The sequence below is a fragment of the Xiphophorus hellerii genome, unplaced genomic scaffold, assembly GCF_003331165.1.
Source record: "Xiphophorus hellerii strain 12219 unplaced genomic scaffold, Xiphophorus_hellerii-4.1 PGA_scaffold_78__1_contigs__length_500000, whole genome shotgun sequence".
In the NCBI taxonomy this organism is placed as follows: domain Eukaryota; kingdom Metazoa; phylum Chordata; class Actinopteri; order Cyprinodontiformes; family Poeciliidae; genus Xiphophorus; species Xiphophorus hellerii.
This window is the reverse complement of record NW_022587653.1, coordinates 181,679-206,886: the sequence shown is the minus strand read 5'-3', so window position 1 is coordinate 206,886 and position 25,208 is coordinate 181,679. Positions and strand designations below refer to the sequence as shown.

At 40.9% G+C, this 25,208-nt stretch overlaps 2 protein-coding genes across 2 annotated transcripts; one reads left to right on the top strand and one right to left on the bottom strand.

Moving 5' to 3' along the window:
• Positions 1-1,032: 1,032 nt before the first annotated feature.
• Positions 1,033-10,854, bottom strand: LOC116716667 (solute carrier family 35 member E2A-like). The gene is made up of 9 exons (XM_032557476.1): positions 10,569-10,854; positions 8,767-9,157; positions 7,101-7,236; positions 6,190-6,317; positions 5,052-5,172; positions 4,918-4,971; positions 4,768-4,840; positions 4,238-4,383; positions 1,033-2,286 (listed from the first exon to the last, which is right to left on the bottom strand). Exons 2-9 carry the CDS (start codon positions 9,044-9,046, stop codon positions 2,058-2,060), a joined length of 1,167 nt encoding a protein of 388 aa, XP_032413367.1. The 5' UTR covers positions 9,047-9,157; positions 10,569-10,854; the 3' UTR covers positions 1,033-2,057.
• A 1,009-nt stretch (positions 10,855-11,863) lies between these two features.
• LOC116716666 (uncharacterized) lies at positions 11,864-24,558 on the top strand. Its single transcript, XM_032557475.1, has 9 exons — positions 11,864-11,998; positions 15,041-15,137; positions 15,225-15,399; positions 17,716-17,861; positions 21,846-22,022; positions 22,374-22,490; positions 23,242-23,328; positions 23,758-23,905; positions 23,998-24,558. Exons 1-9 carry the CDS (start codon positions 11,985-11,987, stop codon positions 24,012-24,014), a joined length of 978 nt encoding a protein of 325 aa, XP_032413366.1. The 5' UTR covers positions 11,864-11,984; the 3' UTR covers positions 24,015-24,558.
• The last annotated feature ends 650 nt before the right edge of the window (positions 24,559-25,208 follow it).

The following is a 25,208-nucleotide window of genomic DNA, read 5'->3' as shown; positions in this document are numbered from 1 at the left end:
TACAAATGTGAATCTTTAAAGATTTATGTTGTTACCACACATCTACCTCAAAGATGCTAGTTCGCCACTCGTCTTGCAGATTTGGATGATCTGTTAAGGCCAATCCTAATCCCAGGACGTTTGAAATGTTTTGAATTATTCTGCTTGTTTGCTTATGATAAGTGTTGTTATCTGACCCTGAAGGTTTTATTACAAGCTGTCAACGTGTAAGATCCGAATTTATGCGTTAAACTAGTTTTAGACTTTAAAAGCCGATGAGTTTTGCCTTGAAACAGGTCACCAATGCAAAACACGTTTTTTCTGCACACAACTTTCAAATACACTTTATGCTGTATGTACTGTAATTCTCAAAAATAATAAAGAACTGTATTAAAAGGGTTACTATTATTAGAGTGTATTTTTTTGTTGTCCTTGAAAATACCAGAGAATTCTTTTGGTGTGTCGTGTGTGTGTATATGTGTTTGGATAATATGTGAGGCAGCATTTTTACTTATTAAAGTCTGTTTTGGCTTGTTTGCAAACTCTTACCATAGTTTTATAGGTTTGAAATAAAGATGAAGTTACTCAGGTCATATAATCAATCTTAGAGCACATCTTGTAAGCTAAATATGATTCTGTGCTCCTATTTCTACAATCACAACCCAACTTTTTTTACCCACGCAGTCTGTAGAAGTAACTTCTAAACCTGCGGCTCCGAATCCACATCTGACTCTTTGGACCCTCGACAACGGCTCTTAAAAACTGCCTAAAAATGCTAAACAACTTGAATTTTCAAAATAGATACAACAAAAGTACGTTTCAGCTTTTATTTCACAGAATAATTGCTTTTAATTCCCGTGACAGAATAAAATTTTTTTATTATGCTCAAAACTTTGTGCAACTATCAAGATCCCACGTAAGAAAATGTAGTCATTATCCTTTAGAAAAAGTTAGCTTTTCTTTGCATTAAAACATAACATAAGAGTAAACTTGTTGCTCTTTAAAAATAACAGATTTTCTGTAGTAGATATTTGTCAAAAGCGGTCTTTTTTCAAAAGGTCAGTAATACTTGTGGCTCTACACCTGTTTTATTTTCCTCTACTGAGGGCAGAAATGGCTCCTTTACAATCCAACCTTTACCTTGGATTGTAAAGGTTGCAGACGGCCAGGACTTGCAAACCAAATAAATGACTGACTGCAGGTTGGAAGGGAGGAAACCTTTTATTTTTCTGTAGTGAGCAGCATATTGATAAACTCTCACAGACAGATTTACATCCTTAGTCTGGAAAACCTCAGATATACAGCTTATGGTTGGTTGTTTTCACCTTCTTTATTTAAAAACAAATGTAAGTTTGAAGATGACAAAAACATCCACATCTGTTTGTGTGCACAAACTTGAAAACGGTCAACCAAAACAAAGAGCAGCAACGTGAAGTGAACACGCTGAACGTTAATAAAATGTTTATGTTCGATTCATTCAGCTCTTGCTGTAAATCTGATAAGAAAGGAAAATATGAAGCTGCACCTTCATATTTCATACAGCACAAAACTTCATGAAAGAGTAGAACAATAATAGTGACGATGATTGATAACCGGCGAAGAAACAAAAACAAACATTTACATGACAGAAGCATTCCTGGAATGCAAATCATGGTTTTCTGATATTTCACATTTCCTATAAATGTGTCAAGCCAAACAACAACAACAACAAAAAATCAGGCACCAAAGACTCTTTCACATGTTATAACCTTCAATGAGTTTTCAAGGTTTGCACTGGACGATGCAGTGCGGACTGCACGACCCGTGACAGTTTAAAAGCTGCAGCTCCGACACGTTTAGCAGCGTCTTTACCACAGACGAAGAACCAAGCAGCGCTTCCCTGAGCTTCTCATGTTGACCGCTTTAAAAAAAACTGAAAAAGAGGACGCTTAAAGGGGTCATGAGGTTAAAACGGGTGGTTAAGAAATACTGTTTGTCTCGTTCCACAGGAATGCAGAAGGGTTTATCTAACAGAGGTCCCCGTTCAACTTCGTCTCCAAGAAGGCCGTCTTTTATCTGGAATATGTGGCATTTAATCGTCACTTAGTCTGTGAGGGTTCAAAGTCCTGGTCCTGCAGGAGTGGTTTGTTGCTCTGCTCGGCTACCATAGCCTGCAAGGTTTCCCTCTGCATCTGCCGGGCTTTGTTGTACAAGAGGACGCCGAAGAAGACGACGACGGTGCCGATGGCGCTGAGCAGGGTGATCTGGTTGCTGAACACGATGACGCTCAGCCAAACCGACAGGGCGTGCTTCACCGTGCTGGCGACACTGAGGACGAGGGAGAAACGTTGCTGCTGGTTTTTAAATCTCAAGCACGCCTACAGAGTTGGTCCTTGTGGCCTGCACACTGTAAAACCATACCTACATTTCCATTTTATATTTGTGCGTCTGCAGGCTTCAAGCAAGTCAAATTTTAATGCCTCCTCGAATGAAATTTAAGACAGACAAAAAACAAACTATAAACATAAGGGATCGTCGAGGGGACTTGCTGAATTACAATCAATATTAAGGTATTAATAGCAGATATTGATATTCTAACCATACTTCTCCTTTTTCTCAGCTGCCATATGGATGGTCAAATCTGTACAATCAGATACAATCTAAAGTATGAATATACCACAGTTTCAGCTGCTGTGTGCCGAGTGAAGATCAGCGATAAAAGAGGTTCCGCGGTGCCGAAGTTCACCGCAAAGGATCAGCACATTGCATCTCTCAATTCTGCCGACTCATGGCAAAGGCGGTCAAGTTCAAAGTAAGGAAGTGACTTCACCATTTCCTTACTCTCCTTCAAGGACCTTTCACCCATTTAAACCACATTTCTGAATACCTGATATGAGAATTAGCACCACATCTGCTTATTTCTCCACACACTATTACGCAGCACTTTTGTTGTATGAACAGTAATATGATGCATCTCTAAGGCTTCTAAAGGAAATAATGTCTTACTTTCACTGAAACACTTTTTATGCATTTTAATTTGGCATCTGCTGTTAGCTATTGTTAGAATTGGATTTATTTCCTCGTATGTTTTCATCGCAGGTTTCACTCGAACTCAAAGGAATAATCACAGCGATCAGTTCGGCTTTCTGACAGTTTTTTCATTTCTCAACAAACCAGCAAAACCAGTCACCATCTTTTTTTAAAACTCTGTTAAAATAAGAATGGGTCATTAGGACTAAACTGTGGTGTACATTAGGATGGAGTGCATGTGACCACATCCAACACGTTATCTCAGGATTATACCCAGCTTCAACTGGACTTTGTTGCGCTGGAGATAACAGTGAACATGTTCAATAACTGGAAAGCTCACCTGACAAAGTCGGTTGTAAAATGTTAAAATAGGTCCAAGAAGATAAATTAAACCAAATTAAAATGATTCGGCAGTAAAGCCTGTCACAATAAGCAATACATCAATTCATTGCAATGTAAATTAAAATGGGCTGCACAGTGGCGCAGTTGGTAGCACTGTTGCCTCGCAGCAAGAAGGCCTTGGGTTCGATTCCTGGTCCGGGGTCTTTCTGCACGGAGTTTGCATGTTCTTCCTGTGCATGTGTGGGTTCTCTCCGGGTACTCCGGCTTCCTCCCACAGTCCGACTGTTAGGTCAAATTGGTCTCTCTAAATTCTCCCTAGGTGTGTGTGTGTGTGTGTGTGTGTGTGTGCATGGTTGTTTGTCCTGTATGTCTCTGTGTTGCCCTGCGACAGACTGGCGACCTGTCCAGGGTGACCCTGCCTCTTGTCTGGAACGTTAGCTGGAGATAGACATCAGCACCTCCTGACCCGACAAGGGACAAGAAAATGGATGGATGGATGTAAATTAAAATGAGCGAGATCATTTCAATTGATGGAGATGCTCCCCTTAAATGTCGTTGGAAAGCCACCATACATTTGTCACCCAGTATGAAGTATTTAGTTTGTACTACCTGCCACTTTAACCTGTTTTTCACCTAAGAATCTTTTTTTTTTTAATGTAATTTTGGCTACAGAGACTTCATAATTTGTTTTAATTACTGTTGTTCCATCTGTTTTGTTAGTTTATTTTGGATATTTAAAATGTCAAATGTTAATAAGGCATTATTATTACTATTGCTAGTTTAAAAAATGTCTCAAAATGACAGTAATATTGTTTATCCCAATCATTTCTGGGACAATTTGTGGCTCATCAAAATTTGTCACCATGACAGGCCTAGTTCCCAGCGAGAGGTTGTGGATTGGCGCTACCTGAAAGTGACGGGGGAAATCCGGCCCATCAGGGCGTAGGCCGTGACACTCTGTAGGTGAAACAGACCGCCGTCAAAAAGCAGCAACAGGATAATGTCCTGATTGAACAAGAAGCTCTGTCCACTCTTTCCAGCTACTGGGACGTCCTGGAAACATGGAGACAGGAGTCATTAATTATTCCAGCTGTACCTTTTCAGTCTTATCAGTCATCAGTGGAGCACTTTGACCTCAGCAAACAGAGCTGGACTGATGCATCGCCTAGCACCCTGTCCCATATCATGTTTTCAGATGTTGTCGCTTTATAATCAAAACCTTCAATGAGATTTTATCTGAGCAATTTTGGGGGTACAAGGACTGCTACACACGATGTTCACTTTTCCCACAAAGAAAAATTGGAAAAGTGTGGCAAGCATTTTAATTTATTTTAATAGAATTTTAATAGAACTATTAAAATATGGCCTCTGTGGGTATTTAATTAGCTGCATCAACAATTTAGATGAAAATAAATAAGGGCATGTGTGTTTACTCACCAGGAGGAACACCCAGGCAGGGATCAGCATAATGACTGCTGCTGCACTGGTGTAAAACTGCAGTTCTGGGGGGCTACGACAACAACAACACTGATTTAGAGAGTCTTTAAAACACAACGCTAAAAATGAGGTCATTTTTAATTCTTCTACCTGAATCTGTATGTGTCCCCACTCAGCAGTTTCTTGGAGAAAACATTCTGCAGGCTGGGAGAGACAAATAACAGGTTAGTCAAAGTGTTCACAGTTGAGAAGCGGTAGCGTGGAGCTAGCTCTGAGGTAGAGACCAGTCCATGATGTTAGTGGAGAGCGCGGCGCAGAATCCGAGCATGTTGAAGCTGATCTCCGACGCCGTGCAGAGGGCCAGGCCAGCCATGACAGGAAACAGGGACAGGTTTACCCAGAGGCCTGAAGATTGGAAACAAATAAATGAGTCACCGCTCAGGCTATCTGCAGGTTTCAGCAAGTCAAATTTAAGACTTTTTAAAGCCCTTTTCAATGCCACATTGAATCAAAGATATATACATATATATGTGCGTGTGTGTGTGTAAACAAAGGGGATGGTTGAGAAATCCTGCTGGATTGCGATCAAGAATAGCAACTGTAACATTTCTGGGGTTTGTTTGTGACTCTTGGTAGCTGCTTTGTGTTTTTCACAACACATATGGCTCTCTACAGCCTAAACTCCCCAGAGTGTCAAAATTAAAAGTTTCTTTTTAGCACTGAAAATACTCGTATTGGCAGGCGAACGTCGCACAGCCAGCCGGCAATAAATTTGCAATTACTCATGATGTACGCAAAAAAGCCATCTAACAATGGTATACTGGCAGTGAGTTAGCAGTAGCCTCAACGGCCTCGAGTCACAGAATGCTGTGAATGACGAGGTCTCCAATTTGTTGCCTTACTGAAAACTACATATACAAGGTTAATTAGTACTGCCACGACAAAATGCAAGACTCGTATTTGACGTATTTAAGGCCAACTTGCACTTTTTTCTTTTTTTATTAATGCAAGACATTTTAAGGCCTTCATTTTAGGCACATTCATTTAAAACTTTAAATTACAGGATGTGCAGACACCCCACTGCTACTTTCAAGATGAAACCAGCTCCTAACCAATGGTCTGGCACAGAGAGACACTTCTACTTCAGTGAGCGTCCTCAAATTATTGAGCGTCCCTGTCGCTGATTAAAGCTGCTCTAGAGCTTCAAGATTCCACTTTATTTACAATTTGCTCAGCTGTCTATTAAAGGCTCCCCCTGCAGACTGGGGATGTGCAAAATATATATCAATATGACTTTGCACAACCCTCAGGTTAAGTGGCCTAACAAATGAAATCTGATGTCGTTCTGATTTAAAAAGGAACAATCCCGTAGCCAAATAGAAAACAAAGCCTGATTACTACAGCAAGAACATGTCTGTTCACCTGTGTATTCTCCAAGGATCAACCTGGACATGATCACAGTAAAAATGGGCGCCGAGCTCTTCACCGTTTCAGCGAATGACACCGCCACGTTCTTCAGACTCACCAATCCCAGAACCACAGTGGTGAACCTAGCAAGAGCACAGACAACGCAGCTGAGTGATGTCTAAGTCTGCGTTCACACTGCAGCCTGAAGTGACCCAATTCCGATTTTTTGTCAAATCGAATGTTTTTTTGCCAGGGCCGTTCACACTGCCACACATATGAGACCTGTACGTGTTCTGCAGTGTGAACGGGCCAACGACCTGAAAGTCTCCCGCATGCGCAGTAGAGAACGCAATAGTGTCAGCGTTCTCAGTGTTCTGCCAACCGCCATAAAAAGAAGAAGTGCTCAGTGTTTGTGGAAGTAAACATGGAGGCTAACGGTGGAGCTTAGCTTACACATTTGAAGTCGTTGTCCGACAGGAGCAGCATACTAACAACTTAATCCTCATTATAGTCCGTCGTGGTTGTTGTTTTTCTTCCCGCTTGCGTATGAGGAAGCAGAATAGTGAGATTTGTCCAGTATCAGTGACGTTCAGTTCGGATGAATGCAACCTGAACGTTAGGTCGCATTTGAATCGTATGCGTATTGGATATGGGTCGCATTCGAAAAGAATCCGACCTGTGCTGTTCAGACTGTCATGAAAAGATCGGATACAGGTCGTATTACGTCAAAAAAAATAAATAAATTGGAATTGGGTCACTTCAGGCTGCAGTGTGAACGCAGCCTAATTTGCATTTCTGAAGGCTGCATCAGTAGTTTAATGATGCTCTCATCTGGTTTTGCAATTCTAAAGCAGATAGTCGATATCTGCATATGAACACCTTCATACGTTCAAGTGTTCATGTGGTTTAAAGACAAAGGCGAGCACCTCATTAGTCCAACAAATAGCATGATCATGATGAAGTTGGATGGATATTCAGATCTGGACTTGTGCTTGTAGAGGCAGCAGGGAATGAACATCTTCAGGCAGCCTATGATGGTGGTGGACAGCATCTGAATAGCACCTACATGAGCAAGAAGAAGAAACGGTAAAAGCTCGAGTCGCTAATGGAGATGTTAAGTACAACTTTCACCAGCTAAAATAGACCTGTTAACTTCACTCAGCAAATTTAGGAGCTTTTCTGTATATTCTAACAATTGACAGTTTATAGTAGCTTCCAGAGGTCTTTATATACCCAAAACATTTTCACATTTGGTAACATTACAGCAAAAAACTTCTGTGTATTTTGTGTGTGTGTTTTTTTTTGTTTTTTTTTTTAATAGATTTTATGTGATGCACCAATGCAAAAACTCCCTTTGTTCATACACTTTTACTACGGTGAAAATCTGCACTTTTCAAACATTTTCAATGCAAGTTTACAAACTTTTCCCGCACCACACTTTGGAGATTAAATCAGTACAAATAAATTAAAGACAGTTTCAATTCAATTTCAATTGATAATATGACATAATTTATTACTGTTATTAATATTGTCTTGGTTTTGTTATGGATAAAGTGATTCTGTCTTTCCTCCAAATTTTATCTGCTCACATGCACATGGCAGCACGCTTACATATCCATAACATATAAGACTGGCGACAGTCACACACAAACAAAAACTGATGAAGGAAGCACAACACCTTACAGACGGAGCAGCATGAGGAGAAGAATAAAAGCAGAACTCGCGCTACAATCTTCGCTTCACTTGGTGTCAGCCCTAAGGTGAATGTCACTCTGTATCTGTTCCATTTGTATGATTTGCAACGTCTGATCATTTTTGGCATTAAAGCCTGTTTTATGCTTAACCAAATCTCATTATGTCTCAAGGTAATTTACACCGAGGGGTTTTGGTCGGGTCCCGAAACCGGTAAGCAAACCTGGGTGGTGAACAAAAGGGAAAATGGGTGAACTACAGCAGTATCCTACACAGCACAAAGACATTAAACTGAAATATAACAAAATGTTATGTTTAGAAAATTTTCTCTCACACTCTATACGCCTCAGGGTGAGAATAAAACACAGATTTAACAACAACAAAAAAATCCTCCAAGTTCAGTAACTTTAATATATAGAATATATGACAATCTTTATTTCAATGACACAGATCAATAACTAATTGAACTATTAATAACAATAAATATTCATTACATTGAACAAATCGGCTTGCGTAAAGGTAAATGAGTTTTCCGCTCAAATTTAATGCTTCAAAATAATATAAATAAATACTACAGCTTTATTACAAAACTGTCCAGGGAGAATATCAAGCAGTTTCAAGCACTTTATCCAATAATCAAGCACTTCACTTCAATTCTAGCATTTTTAAGTCTTTCAAGCACCTAAACAAACCCTGGTTAATGCCAATGAATGAAACCCACTGATGTCAATTGCCTTTAAATGTCACCTTAATCAAACCATATTCCTAGTCAAAGTCCAGTAGGCTTGAAGATTGATGCAAACCTATGTTCCTCAGAACAAAAAGAAAATCCTTTGTAAAAAAATGCAAGGTGTTAGGTTAGTACTGATTAGCCGAGTTTAACGCAAACAGACTCCTTACCCAGCATGCTGGGCTCCCCCTCGAGCAGCGACAGGATGTACTTGTTGAGAAACAGGGTGCAGAAGCTGAAGAAGTACCAGAGACCCAGGTAGGACATGGAGCGCCAGTTCCACACGCCGGACTCCGCCTCAATCACCGTGGTCTCTGTAACCGTGATCTTCAGCACCTGCTCCCCCGGCAGGCTCTCGCTCCGGGCCAGCACCACCCGCTCCTGGCGGGTGTGGAACGGCGACAGGAAGTGCCAGAGCGAATGCTTGGCCGGCTGTTTGTTGCCCTTCATCTCACCTGCTGACTGGGTGGATTCACGGGGGACTGGTGTAGCCGGTGAGCGGGTCTGATGGTTAGTTCATCTTCTGACGAACAATGGAAACTATGAGCCTCTTGAGTCTCTCTGTGACAGAATTAAAATGATTTGTTAATTGAAATTGTAAGAACAACATTTTTGCATGCACAAAAGAATAAATAAATAAAAAATGGCACAAAAGTATTCCCCTTAAATTTGCCATGCTTTGCTGTGTTGCAACCTCACACTTTAATTTATTGGGGGATGTATGTAACAGATAAAGTATTGCACGATTGTAATTCTGAGGGAAAAGGATGAATGTTGTTTTTTTTTTAGAAATATCTTACATATGCTGGGTGCTGTGCTGGTGCAAGGGTAAAAGCACATCCCACATATTGAGGCCTAGACCAGTCCTCGATGCTGACGTCACAGGTTCAAGTCCGGCCTGATGACCTTTCCCCTCCTCTCATTATCCACTTTCCTGTCAATTCACTATCAAATTAAGGCCACTAGAGCCAAAAAAAACAAAAAACCTTTTAAAAAAGTGTGGTGTGCCCTGAACAATCTGTTCGACCAGCAAAAGGTAGACACTGCATCAACCGAGAGGGATGCTTTTTTTAATTATTATTACAAATGTATGAACCACGTGTTATTTGTCTTTTCTCTTATTACAAACATGGAAGATGGATGGATCTAATTACAGGACAGCCCTGGACGAAAACCTATGAGAGGCTACAAAAGACTTGAAACTGGGACAGAGACTCACCTTACCCCTTTATGTTGACCCTAATTATAGAGCTGGGTATACAATGGAGTGGCTCAAATTAAAGCTTACTCATGTGTCAGAATGGTCTGGTCAAAATCCAGTTGTAAATCAAATTGAGAAAATGCGGCAAGACACACATTCGTATGTTTGTAAGCTCTAAAATTTGCGAAGAAAAATATACAACATTTAGTTTTCTTATTTGTGTCAGCCTGGAAATTTGCAGCTGTGCGGACAATGAAATATAATAAAGTATGTATTTAATAACGGAACTGAATCCAAATGTAAACCACACTGCCAGATTTGTTTTTGTGTAAAATGTATGGATCACGTGTCATTTGTCTTTTCTATAAATATATATATATATATATATATATATATATATATATATATATAAAGCACACAAGCTTTTGTAACGTGAACTCAAATCATTTTCCTTCGTTTAATGAAGTCGTTGACTATTCTTGTGTCGTTATTTCTACTCAAGTGAATTTGAGGAGTACCTCCCGACCTTATTACTGTATAATGTTTCTATTTATTGGCTTTATGAAACATATAAATCAGAATGCGACCAAACAATAAAGCATTGATTGTAAACCAGGCAGTGAGTCAAGATATTTTGATAAAGCTTGAGTAAACACCAAAGTGCGGAATTACACCCAGTTCTGACGGTGGAACTTGTCAAACTAACAATTAAATGAGGGCACTTGGCGTTTTGGGTCATAAAAACCTTACAGCCAGAAACCAAACTCTTACCTCTGGGTAAATCTGCTCGCTTCAGCCTGGACTGCAGAGCCAGCTGCTCTGTAGAGGTTTCCCAAAGGAGGAAGCTGCACATTAACGCTAGCTAGCTGCGTTTGTTTTCTGCAACAAAGGGAATGCCTCCTCCCATTAAACCACCCGCCATGTTTACTATGCTGCACTACATGACGGAGCAGTAACTAAAACCTCGGTCCGACCGGAAAACGTGCGGCTCCCTGAAGGTAACAGGTTGTTAGGCACCTTCGGTTGAGACGTGGCTGCTAGCAAATTACACGCTGCGTCAAGCTAGTGTTAAACAGCCAAAAGAGAGGAAGTGATAATATTTTAATAAACCGTTTAAATTAAGATAACTGCTTAGCAGAAAACCATTGAATTAAATATGTGCATTTTATTATTCCACCAGAACATGTTTTGTTCAGAATGAAAATGCGCAATGCTACAAAGTAACAAAACCAATCAAAGCGCTTTTATTTTTGTGGTCAATATAACTCACATCCGGTACAACACCTTGTCACAGCAATGTCAGAAAGTCAAATGTCCGACAATTGTTTTTGACACTTTTTCCTAATTTATCATAAATCACTATCTAAAAAATGTAAAGTATTTAGCATCTTAGCAAAAAAATCTATCTATCTATCTATCTATCTATCTATCTATCTATCTATCTATCTATCTATCTATCTATCTATCTATCTATCTATCTATCTATCTATCTATCTATCTATCTATCTATCTATCTATCTATCTATCTATCTATCTATATATATATATATAATTCCACGTATTGGCCACTGGAAAAAACGTAAAACTTTCTTATAAAAATTATTTAACTTTTTTTAATTATCTAATTTCTCATGTTATTATTATTTATCCAAAAAATCTAGAGATTTGAGGGGTTTTTTCTATTTTTTTTTTTAACCAAAATGTCTCTTCGGTACGGACGGCTACGTTTTTTAATGTATGAATGAAGGCTTGGGGAAAAAATATTTAGAAATGTATTGTAAAAAATAATTCTCTGGTGTAGAGATTGATAGGTAACATTGGCTTGGAAAACATTTGATATTGGGCCATTGTGCGCTGTATGAAAAAAAATTCAAAGTTCTAACACTGGAGGCGAAAAAGTATAAACTTTTGGATATTTATAAATGAATAATTTATAAATATAATTAAATTAAATCTTACGTCTTTGGCACGATATTGAATTGTACTGCTTCTCTGTGTCCTCTAGGGGGCAGGAGCACCTCTGGGCAGTGGAGGAAGAACAAATACAGTAAAAAAAAAAACGTGACGAAGAGTTTTTCCTGTGGATGTTGGAGTAAAATGTTACAGGGAGCCTGAGTGGATCAGGGTTGGTCACGGAGGTTAAAACAGGTCGCAGGAATGTAAAGTCCGGGTTCGTCCGTGGGGGAAATGGACGAAACGAGGTCAGCAGCTTCATTTATGTATTTATTTATCATTTTATCATGACGTCTGCTGCGCACTGAGTAAATATCAGACAGAAACTGTTCGGATATGTGTGGAGGTCGTCTTGTTTTCTTCTTATTATTATTATCAAGTTATAATCGCTCACAGCTGCTTAACTAACAGCAGCTCAGTAGAATATAAACAGCGAGAGACTGGGAAAGCTGGGAAATTCAGACTGTACTGTAGGGAAATGGGAGTCATGTGGATGGAAATTAAGCTAAAAACTACACGGAAACACGCATAGATGTCTTCTTCTCAGTCATTGTTGAATTTGGAAATCATCCCTTGAACATTGAAATCACGGGGAAGTCCAGTGTGTGTTTAAACGTGTGGTTGTAGGAACTGGGAGTGTTGCATGAATATAGAGAAGGATGTGACTCGTGTAAGTCTGTTTATATCTAAGAAAACATTGTGTAAACTGTCCTCTAATCAAAGTGTTATTATTAAAGATAATAACAATAACGACCCTATCTGCAATAGTGACATACTGAATATTGCGTAAAGGTCTTAATGTGGCTATAATTTTTTACAACTTTCCATGGGCGGAAATCCGAGGTGTTCAGGGGGGTCCGGACCCCCGAATCTGGGAAAAGTCTAGAATGGTCCCTCCCAAAGAAATCATAAAAGAAACCTTTGTATTTAAACAATATCAATAAGAAAAGGCAAAAGAAACAAAGAACGAAATAAATCTGCCACACATCTCAGAAAAAAAGAGTAATTTTTAGGTCCACCCCCAACACTGTTAGAGCAATGGTTCAGTCCAAAGTGTAAGACAGGGGTCTGCAACCCAAAATGTTGAAAGAGCCAAAAAAAACAAATCTGTCTGGAGCCGCAAAAAAATTAAATCCTTATATAAGGCTTATAATGAAGGCAAAACAGGCTTTAAGTGTTTATATCAGCCTATTATCAAAAATGACTAAGTTTATACATAATTAGCATGCATACATAAACATTCATGATTAAATGTTTATTTTCCCTGCAGTGCGTCCTGGATGACGCACCACCTGACTCTGTTGTACGTTGGTGCTTTTAGTTGACCTTCCGTTACAATATTAATGTATTGTGTTTCGTTGCATTGATAAAATTAAAGAAATGCAACAAAGAAATCAGATTTTTTTTAATGTCATTTTTATTATGAAGAGCGACAGGGAAAGGGTTATTTTTGGAAAATCTGCTCCCAAATGCAGTTTGCATAACGATCGCTTTTTGTAAATAATCACGTTCAGTGTGTGATCGGGAAAAAAAAAAACAAAAAACGGAACATGCATAACGTGCCCCTTAACTGGGCAATAAAATGCAGCCTGCAGTTATAAAAAATAAACCAGTAGCCTTTTGAAAAGGTAAAATATGTACAATTAAACTAATAAGTTTAAGTTTGATTTCTGTGCAAACCAAGACATAGCAATGGTAAAACATAGCAGCATCCTCTTCTCTGTTGACACGCAACCATCCACGAACCTGAGGATGTTAAACACAATAATATCGCTAAGTTCATTTCCATCCATCCATTTTCTGTTCACCCTTTGTCCCTAACGGGGTCGGGAGGTGCTGGTGCCTACCTCCAGCTACGTTCCGGGCGAGAGGCAGGGTCACCCTGGACAGGTCGCCAGTCTGTCGCAGGTCAACACAGAGACAGACAGGACACACAACCATGTACACACACACTCACACCTAGGGAGAATTTAGAGAGACCAATTAACCTGACAGTCATGTTTTTGGACTGTGGGAGGAAGCCGGAGAACCCGGAGAGAACCCACGCATGCACAGGGAGAACATGCAAACTCCATGTAGAAAGACCCCCAGCCCGGGAATTGAACCCAGGACCTTCTTGCTGCAAGGCAACAGCTCTACCAACTGTGCCACTGTGCAGCCCCATATATCGCTAAGTGTCATTCTAAATATATACTGACAAAAATCACTAATCAGTTTATAAAATCAACCACTTTGTTACTAAATAGATGTGCCTATTGTGTGCAGGATTGTGTTCTAACGTGTTTAATGTGACTTTTGTTTATCGACATCACTGGACAGCTTCTCAACATCGGGCATGTAAGATGTAACTTTAATCTTGACGCGGCAGCTAGCATGCCTTCCCTGGAAATGTGGAAAGACATTACCGGATTTTTCGCGGCTTATAGTAAGGTGCGCTCTATAGCCCGGAAAGTACGGTTTGTTATTTGACAACTTCTCGCTACAGAGCAAACGTTCAGGTAATCCTTCCGCATTGGCAATGAATGTAAATGATTCGGTCCAAAAATTGCAGAATCTCTCCTCAGCTATTTTTCTCTTTTCCCATTTGCTATCCAGGGTAAACAACCCTCTGCTACTGCGGTCTGATTTTTATTGTTAATGTGTTTCTTCCTATTGAGCAGTGAAGTTGCTCAGGTAGTGCAGCTCATCCAAGATGGCACATCAATCTGTGCCAAGAAGGTTTGCTGTCTCTGTCGGCAAAGCGTCCAGAGCGTAAAGGAAGCAGTCCTGGACACCGGGAGATGTGGAGGCATTTGTTTTTAGGGCTGCACAGCCCTTCATGTGCCAGCCAGAGGAACCCTGACTGCTATAAGGCGCCGGGATGAAATCCTCAGAGCCCTTGTGATGCTTTAATCCAGGTCTGGGAGGAGACCCCTCAGCAGAACATCCTGGAGCATGCCGAGGTGTTGTAGGGAGGTCAAACAGGCACTTAACCCTACTTATCTGCGTCTCGGTGTATAAATGTGTGAGCGTTTGTGAGTGTGACTGGGTAAATGTGAATCATTTTTGAGTGGTCAAAATGATTGGAAAAAGCGCTATATACAGTACAGACCAAAAGTTTGGACACATAGTTGTGTCCAAACTTTTGGTCTGTACTGTATGTTCAGTCCATTTACCATATTTCTCCTAACATAGTGAGAAATAATTTGGGTTCTGCACAAGTGAAGAAAAGTTTACAAGTTTTTTTTTGCTTTTTTAAGGTTTTATTCAAGAGAAAATCTGACATTTTCAGAATGTGTTGACTTTTTCAGGCCGTTGTTGGCCAACCAGCAGCACCAGAGCCCAGATCTTTTGTCTCCGAACCTGAGGCCGAGACACCAGAGTCTGATTCCTACGCCATGTGGACCGGTGAGCAGATCTGCCTTTTACACCAACACAAATTGTTCCTCCCCCCCCACGGCCTGTTTCAGACTCTCTGTCCCCTCCGTCCTGCAGATAAAGTCGTGGTCGGAGCTGTCCGCCCTGGTGAAGACCTACTTCTGCTTCACCGTCGTGTCCCTGCTGGCGCTGCTCAGCCTCACCGTGTCCAGCATCTACAAGCAGCACAAGGACACGGATGTTGCCGACGAGGACAACTTCACGGTGTCCCTCATCCAGCTGGTCGGGATATGTGAGTGCTTCACGTTTGCCTGACGCCAAGGAGCGAGGCGGTCGCTGCGATCGCCTCCGCTCGGAGCTGAAAGCAGAAGTCCTGCTGCTGTAATCGTGTGGCGCAAACTGTGGAGGAGGTGAACACAGAGGATTACTGATGTCTTCCTGTGCTCACTCTGATAAAAGAAAAACAATTCCTCCGCCGTTCGGATCAGAATGAAGTTTCTCTTCTCTACTGCCCTCGTTTTCAACAAACACCTTCAGTTTCTATGTTGTAGTTTCTTCAAAGTACTTTGAAGAGTAGGACTTTGCTGCATCCTAAATAATTCCTCACGAATATGGTTGCAGTGATGCAGGTTATTTTAGACACAAGTGAAGAGACTGGAGCAAAGTGGCTCTTTTTGAAAGCTCAAAAAGAGCTGACGAATCAAATCTGCGAGAAAAACTGTTGAAGCTTTCATTCAAAAACTGAAAATCCCAACTTCCTCTTCTGGTTTCACGCCGCGGCGGCAGCGGCCGTCCTCCTCCTCAATAAGCCTCTGCCGACTCGGTTTCTGAACGCTGTTTCCTTCTGAAGTCATGAACTTGTGCATCAAGGATCACAACGTGCAACGTTGGATGCTCTTCAGACACCAGCGGGGTTTTATCAAGGCGACTCACGCCTCGTTTGTTTTTATTCTGCTTACGCAACACTCTGGGCTTTTGCTCCCCCAACTCGATTAGCCAACTTAAACTCACAACTCAACTCCCAAGTCTGCTTGGAACGACAGTTTCCTCTTTCTCCGCTGTCCGTCCTCATCAGGAACCCCGAGCTGCCGGTAAACGTTCACAGTGAAACCGGAACAGATCGTTTAAAAAGAAATTATTTTATGCACTCAGAACGGTGGAGACGAGCACCGCTTGTATTTTCAGCCGCAAAGTTGAAAGTCCAGGGTGAACAGTAGTTTAAAGGAGGAACTCGAGGGAGTGGTGCTCTAGTAATTAAGTTTCAGCTCTTTGTTACCATAAGCAACACTAATGACATTAAGGGAAACGAGTCTGAATCATTTCAACTGGTTCAGTTTAGTTTCTGTCTTCCAGATCAACTTTTGCCAAATATAGGTATAAATTAGCTCTCTGTGTCTTGTAAAAGTATTCACACCTCAAACATGTTTCATGTTTCTTTTCATTATTACCAAAAGCTTTCATGTATTTAACTTTGACTGAATAGTCTTAGTAGCTTGTATTTTGCATTTAGGACTGAAACGATTAATCAGATGAATCCCGATGAATCGGTTATTCAAGTAATCGGCAACTAATTTAATAATCAATCTTCCACTGTAGTATATACAGACTCAGAAAAAGGCAATTTAATGTAAAAAACAAACAAACAACATATTCAGAGCAGTAATTAAGTGAAAATTGTACAAAAATATATATACATTTTGCATTTAAGATATGAATACCTTTTGTCTGTTGATATGTTTTGCCCCAAACTCCTTAAGTTGCTATTTTTATATATTCACCCAGTTAAAATGAACTAAAGGAATGCTGTGTTGTTGCCTAATAGGCAATAAAACAATCTGTTTTATTTAAGAAAGGAGTTGAATTATTTGTTTGTTTGCATCTTTAATTTATTTCTAATATTGAAAAGAAAAGGCTTAAGTGGTTAAATGAAAAATCTGTGGAATCTGCCAATTTTTTATTTGATTAATCATTAATCCATTAATCGTCAGAACAATCAATAGGCTAATCAGTTACTAAAAAAAAATCATTATTTGCAACCGGCCATCTTTAGAAGTAGCCTAGTTAGTATTTACAGTCATATTCAATGAATTAGAATCTACGTTATGAAGAATCTCGTTTTCCAGGCTAAAAGTGCTTTGAAAATAACAAAAACAGATATTAAGTATTTCATTCTTTGTAAAGCCCACACTTCTGTTTTTAAGAATAGTTTTTTTATTCGTCTGATTTAATATTCACATTTTAAATATTAAATAGCTGTAAGTGGAACGCCATCATAATTAACATAAAAAATGCTTTCCGGCATCCATCCGTGTGTAATCTATAGAACGTTTCACCGAGCGGAGAAAAGCTTTTTAAGATGAGATCTTGATGTGCGAAGCTGGATCTTTGGGGGTTGAAGACAGAGTTCAGATTTTCATTTGCAAAAGATTCTCAAAAACCATGTTTCATCGGAGGCCAAACGGAATTAGCTACCGGAAAAACCTTCGGCGCGACTTTACGAGGCAGCAACAGGACGGTGAAATGAGCAGAGACGTTTTTTATTTTTTTATTTTTTATCGACTTCTCAAACATAAAAGATGAGAGTTGCTCCTCCTCTGCTTCCCCTCAGTGTTCTGCATCTACTACATCAGCCGTGGCGTGCTGCAGGAGAACCGACAGGAGCTGGTGGCGTTTGTGCTCAGCGTGCTGGTGGTCATGATCCGATCGGTGGTCAACTTCTCCGTGGTGGGCTCTAAGGGCAAACAGGAGGTGCTGGTGAGTCGCTGAACACACTATTAAGGCTGTCAACATGAATAAATCGTCTTCGGTTTAGAGGGTAAATAAGGAAAGAAAAGATTATATCAAAATGTTAACAAGCAAACCAAATCTCTATGAGAAATGTTGCTCTTTTTGTTTTGATCAGCTGAATACCCAGAATGCTGCGTTTCCAGCTATTTTCTAAAACATTAGCGAAGCGTCACTACAGTCCTGTTAAAACGCCTCTGCACTCCTTGTGATTGGACCTCCAGGGATCTAAAGTGAGAACATGTGAAACTGTGGCGAATTGTCCAAGTATGTATGCAATTCCAAAAATTACACCAAAAGCGAATCGACAACAACATAAAGCGCTGCAGACCTCGTTGACCTGGTTAAGGCCGCCGGTCGTGATTCAACTGAGGCAAAACGGTGAAAAATAATCCTGGAGAGCAACGTCTGCCCATCAGTTCGTGACCTTTAGCTTAGATGTTCAATCGTCTGAATAGCTCAAAGAAACTGAGGTGAGGGTACTCCGGCTGGACTAGACAACGTTTGGGGCAAAATCCAACTGAAATGTTAGTGGCATAACCTAAGACAAGTTATTAAAAAAAAAAAGTGGATGATTTTAAAACTCACCGGTTTTACATAGCGAACATCTAAAAACATTTTGGGTTTTATTTCTCCCCTGATTTGTTAAACTTTATACAGTTTTGACAGTTTTTCGCCTTAATTTTATGCCCATTTCTGAAGCACACACATTACAGTAACAGTGTATGGGGGAAAATAAAGGACAAAAATAAGACGCATCAGGTCTCAGAAACAAGTCTGGATCTGTCTCTGGATTATCAGCTGATGATAATCCAATCATCAGCTGATGATTGGATTATCAGCTGCTAGTAAGAAAGAGTCAAAACATCTGCGCTGAATTCACTTCTTTAATAAGTTTAGACACAACAGCCTTTTTTTCTGCCTTAATAATTCACAAGTTAGTATTTTGTGTTTTTACAAAAAAACATTGGTGTTATCAGACGTGTGACTGACTCTAAAATCAATGAGACACTTTAATTAAAGGACCTTTAGAAAATCTGGAGAACTATTAACGTCTTAAAAATTTTATAAGAACTAATAAACACAAATAAGGACATGTTTGGTTGAGTATTTTTACGTTATAAAAATACTTGTTGACTATTCTCATACCACGAGGAACTGTAAGTTATGGTAAATATGAAGACATTTACATATTTAAACTGTGTGGCTAAAGATTTTCGCACTGACAGCAAAGCACTTTTTGGACATCAAAAGACGGAGTTCAAGTTTGTTATTGTGACAATGTCAGCCGTGCAAGCAAGACTCAACACTGGGACGACGTTGGCGAGGCAGCTGACAAGAGTTTGAGTCGGATACAAACAATAAACATATCTTAGAAATAACATAAAGCTGAATTTAAATTCAGTTAGTGGGTACTTCCACTTATGGTAGACATTGGAAAACTTCCACCTTTGACCCAAAACTCTACCAAACGTAGCCCAATGTGTAGAAATCTTTTAGATAATGCTAAAAGGTGTTTTTGGTGAATAAATGCTACATAAATGCGCTATATTATGTTCACTTTGGGCGACCACTTTTAAATAACGAGCATCTACCGTAAAATTCACTTCTACCCAACCATGAGCTTCAAGTCCTAAAGAGAATGCAATTTGTTTACAGAAACACTTTGTGTTCTCACTTCGAACCTTTTGTGTGTTTACCTTTTTCCTTCCTGTGGCCCCTGAGTGCAGCCATCATGGCTTCCGGGTTAGTAAGAGCGGCGCTCTGCTGGGCTGCTGTGTGGAAATGTCTTAGGGACGCATGAAGCAGGTTGAGACCCAAGACAAGCCTAGGACGGCTTGCGGATCATGCAGTAAATGTTGCCAACGCCGCAGGCGACTCGTCTCAAGTTAACCCAGCCATGAAAACACCCGCAGGTTTTTCCTAGACCATAGACCATGAAAATGCCTTGACGGTCAGAAACATGGGAGTCTGAGAAAAAATGACAAACAGAAGAACTCCGTCAGGGGGCGCAGATACTTTTTTTCACACTGTATGCAGGCTAAAATGGCACAGTTTTATTTTTAGAATTTAAACTTCATTAAAGCATCACCAACATCCTTTTCCTCAAATCATCATTGAACGGGCTGCTAGTTTCCTTTCTTCCACTTGGTGTCGCTGTTGCTCTGTAAAGTGAAATTTGAGCGTTTTTCAAAAACGTCAGGTTGATCTTTTTGTCTCGGCCTGCATCACATGAAGCCGATTTATCTGCCTCCGAGCTGTCTGCTGGTAGTCACGGCGATCTGACAGCACAGAAAGTAGAAGCAGGAGAGCTGCAGTGATTCTGGCCAGCTGTAACTTACCTGTACACATACCTTTTATTTATTTTATTCTCGATCTGTGCTGCTGTAGTAGAGAGTTCATGACAAGCAGTCCTCAGAAATGCTGCATGCTTGGCATTTCTGACTTTGCTTGCAGATTGACAGATTGACAGACGTGCGTCTTTAAAGGAATAGTTTGGATTTTTTTTTTATTTTTTAAACCGGGTCATCTAGAGCTGCCATTAGCAGTCAGTCTTCGTTACAGTAGGCAGTCGCCTGGGTGACCTCTGCATGATGACCCCACTCCACTTCGCCTTGTCAACGTCTCCAAACTCAGATCGCTCCGAATGCTGCGGGGAGGACGCCGACCTCTCAGAGCCTCTCCGCAGAAGTTTAAAAATGCACACTTTCCACATTTCAAAACACAACATGCGTGCAAAGAAAGAACCCCGACGACCGCCGCGGAGCAAACGTGTCTGCAGGAGCGTCTTGAACGCCGAGCAGGGACAGCTCGGGGAGGAAGGTGTGGAGATCACAAAACGATTCGCCGAGCTTTGAACATCCAACTGTTGAGTCCATCCTTCCTGAGCAGCACAGGCCTGGCAGGCAGAGCGGCTGGTCAGAGAGGCCAGAGTGACTCTGGAGGAGCTGCACCAAAGAGACCACTTTGCCCTCGGTCCAGCCGAATAAAAACCCCGTCCAGAGACGCAAATGTTGCGTAGCGTTTTGTGAAAGACAGTTGAAGTATTTTTAATGAATGTCTACCATGAGAAACGCGTGGCCAGTTTTAAAGAGCCGGCGTTATTTATTTCTGTTTTGAGGTTTTAAAACAAAAGAAAAACATGAAACATTTCTGAAACACGACAGATCAACTTCCCTCTTTGGGACGTTGATTGATGCACGTAGTGGTGAGAACAATAAAACAATTCATATCACCGATACTGGTTTCATTCAATTCAATGCAAGATTTTTATTGTTCAAAAAGAAACAATTAAAAAAAAGTTCAAATCAGATTTTTTTATGTAGCTGTTTATTAGAGCTACGACTATTTATTATTTTTAATAACGGATTAATCTGTCCATCATATATATATAAAAGTACAGTTTTGGCTTAATTACTAAACTGTGGGTGTTTGTTTTTTTTATCTGGATGCTTCAATTAACGATGAATTGATTTCTAAATTAGTTGACTATTATTCAGGTGAGACTAAAATCGAACTTTTGTTCTATGTGCAGAACACCATGATTGGTGATGATTGGTGTGAGACACCCTGAAGTCACCAAACCCACCATAGAAACTGGGATTTAGGAAACTGGGATGACTGGCCATCTGTGTTAAGATGGGATGAGGCTAAACAACGCTTCGTTCTCTTCCTGCGCTGCCGCTGCTAAAACTACAGCCAAACTACAACAGAGCAGCCATCGTTCACAAATTCTCCTTGTGTTCCCTGACTGGCCCTGTTGAGATTCTACAGGAGAAATCCAGGCGAATGGCAGAAATCCCAGACGGAGCGCTAGACAAGAGATGAAAATCGAGCGGAATTGCGTGGGCTCATTTTTACGTAAACCTTGCCGTCGGTTGAGTCGCGAGTCGGATCGTTGAGTACCCGATGCACGGGGAGCGACGGAGTTCAAAGCTCCCGTTTGTGTTTCAGGCTCGCTTCGTGTGCATCATGTGCCTGGGGGTCATACACGTGCTCTGCACCACGGTGCTCATCCAAAGGCCCAACATGATGGCGTTCCGTGTGGGCGGGGCTCTGGAGAGCATGCAGGAGCAGTACTTCCTCCTCAACCTCTGTTTCTCCATGGTGACCTTTGACCTGCAGGCTCAGGTAAGTCTGCCGGATTAAACCGTCTCCTCGCCTTGTTTTTCCTCAGCGTTGCTCGGCAGGTTAAACCCGAGGGCTCCTGAGAGCCTCTGGACGTCCAGTTTAGGTTTGTGGACGAAGACAGAGAGGCCGAAAGCCCAAACACGGTCACAACAATAATGTATAACGAATGTCGTCCTTCCGGTTCCGTGACATGCCTGTTCAGAAAACCAGGGACACGGCACATGTAGCGGCGGCCATGTTGGGCCTCTGCACACACACACGTTCCTCTGGCCCCTGCTGCGTCACGTTCTGACCTCTTGACACCGTTGGATTCATTCTGAAATCGCTGTGTCCTGTCCGCGATGTTTTCAGCTGTGTCTGTGCATCCTGATCACGACGTCGGCCTCCGCCATGTCCGCTGCCAACACCATCATCCTGGGAGTCGGAGTGTTCTGGGCTTTCGTCACCGCCGTCGTCGGAGCTGTTGCGGTGAGACAGGATGATGATGGTGATGATGATGATAAACACATGGAACGATGATCAGCTGCAGGGTGACAACGGTTGGGAAAAAAAATGTTACACAAATAATCTTTTTAATGCGCAGTTCTTTAAATCCCTGCTTTCACTTTTAGACTGGAGAAAATGAACCTCCGCAGACGGTAACAGAGCCTCGCTGAAGTTGTCATACTCCTTGAACTTTTCAATATCTTGCCTTCAATTTGCGCTACAAAAACAAATCTGGAAAGTGTGGCAATGTTGATAAGTGACGAGCACGCCGAAATACACTTAAAATTTAATATGTGAGAAAACCGAATGCGTTTTGGATTTGAATTGGTTTAGCCCGTATTCAATTTTAGGAATATTTTTGGTAGTGTTGGTTAGCCCTAATTGTTTGCAGTTCTTTAGAACCCATCTATTCTTCTGCCCTTTTTTACATTAGAGTTGTGTGCACTGACTTCCTGTCCTATCACATAAAACCTCCTAGTACCATATTGGACTGATGGAAACATGTTGTTAAATTGATGAATAATTCAGTAAATCTGCTGAAAGGGCTCAGTTCTAAGCATTTTTAGTCATTTCTGACATTCAAAATTTCCTACCAGTACTGATGTAGTGTGGACCCGATCTGACTGAGCATCTAGACAAGACTAAAAGTCCAGCAGTACGCCGGAGTTAGAGACGTGACCGCAGATTTCTGCACAGCCGACGGATCCAGAATAACAGCTCAACTGTTTTTCAGGTTTTGAAGGAAGCCAAGGTCCTGGTTTGGGTCTTCATGGTGCAGAACCTTCCTGAAGTGGCCTTCTTCATTTACCTGTTGTACTCGGTACGTAGATATTAACTCCTCTAGAGAATGGCTATGCTGTGATAGTAAATCTACCCCGAAGATCTTCCTTGAACACTTTTATTATGAAGGGTTTTGAGAATTTTAATGGCAGTAAACAGACAAAAAAAAAAAAGTCCCAAAGTCGGGTATGGAACCAGAGACCCCGCCCTTTGCCTCGCCCCTTCCTGAAACACTTCTGGCTAATTTCCCCCAAAGTCTCTTTTGTTCCTGGACATGCTGTAAGTAATAAAAAAAAAAAATAACTGGCTTCACCTGCTCTTCACACAGGAAAGGAACTACATCCTAGTCCTCGGATGTGTATTCTCACATCCAAGAACTGTTTTCTCTTTGAAACCATCAGAATCGCAAGAAGCAAACATAGAGTTGTAACATAGCAACACAGAAACTCGCGTTTGGTTTTTCTCCCAGGTGATAGAGAAGTGGTTCCACGACCAGACGTACACCCTGGAGGCGGCCACCGTCACCGGAGCATTGATTTCGCTGCTGATCAAAGGCGTCTTGTTGTGGGGCCTCATCAGGCTGGTGCAGAGCTTCGGACAGGGCCTCAGAGAGAGAAGTGAGCCGTAAACCCAAAGCACCTCGCTCTGAAAAGCTGAGACTCTCCCGTCTAGTCTTTCATTTCATGCTGTCGTGTATTTTTGTGCGTAGTGTTTACATCCAGCTAGAGATTCCACATTGGCTGGCCGCTGCATGGAGGACCTTCGCCGCAGCTTCTGCAACCGGGACAATGAATGTGGAGCTCCGACTTTTATCCAGCGTTAACTCTACCAAAGCACTGACCAAGCATTTTATTTACACACTTATTAAACTCTAATGAGCTGTTCGTCTAAATTTAGCTTCACCAGATTGTCTGTTTGCAGGATATCAGCTTTTGCGCTTGCATTCATACCTTGCGTTAGAATCGGTCGGTGTGCTAAGCTGTTTTCTAATCTAAATTGTTTTTAGTCTGATTAATTATGTTTTTAAAAGCACAGATAATCGGCACATAAAAAGCCAAAGGCTTCTTTTCGGTTGGAAATCATTTTCGCCTGATTTTATTAGTGACTTAAAAGTGCTACAGTATATTTATGTTTATTTTCCTTCACATAAGCCTAAACAGAGCTCTGCTGGAGTTCTGTTGGACTTTCTTATTTGCTCTACAAGTATTCCACTGATCTGCTCTGTTCCTTAAGGAACCGCAAAGAGATTTCTATTTGTACCTTCACTGTAAGATACACTGTAATATTTAAACGGGATGTTGGTATATTTTTTTGTAAAGTGAATAACGTTCCCCACTGGTGACGGACTGATTTGCATTTGTCTTCTGTACTACTTTTGCTCACTCACAGATTTCTTAACGTCACTCTGCACCTTGATGCGCTCGATGTTTTTATATACCGGATTCTTAATAAAACTCCAAACCAAACCAGTGCTCCTCGTTTATTTGTCTGTAGATGTTGCTGTAATTTGAGTCCCGGGACAGATCTCTCTGGAGGGTTTCTACAAGGGTTTGAGCTCAAACTTCGAAAAGCCGACGACGGCATCCAAGATTCGGTCCAAATAGTAAATATTTTTAATCCTTCCTCCTTCAGTTTCTTAGCAATTTTGATAGAAAGCAACTCGGCGTACTAGAAACGCGTGAATACAAAGGTTCAGGCCGGAGCCGTTGTAAAAATGTAATTAATTGTGTTCAAATGTAATGTGCAAAAACCTATGTATTTAATTAATTAAAATGAAGGCGTTACATAAGCCCACACCCATTGTTACAGAAATCTCAAAACAAAATCTTAACCAGTTTTTATTAGCTATAAGACTCAATCAAAATGACCAGAAGAGAAAACACTGGCCTATAATCATAACTTTTAAAATGATATGGAACA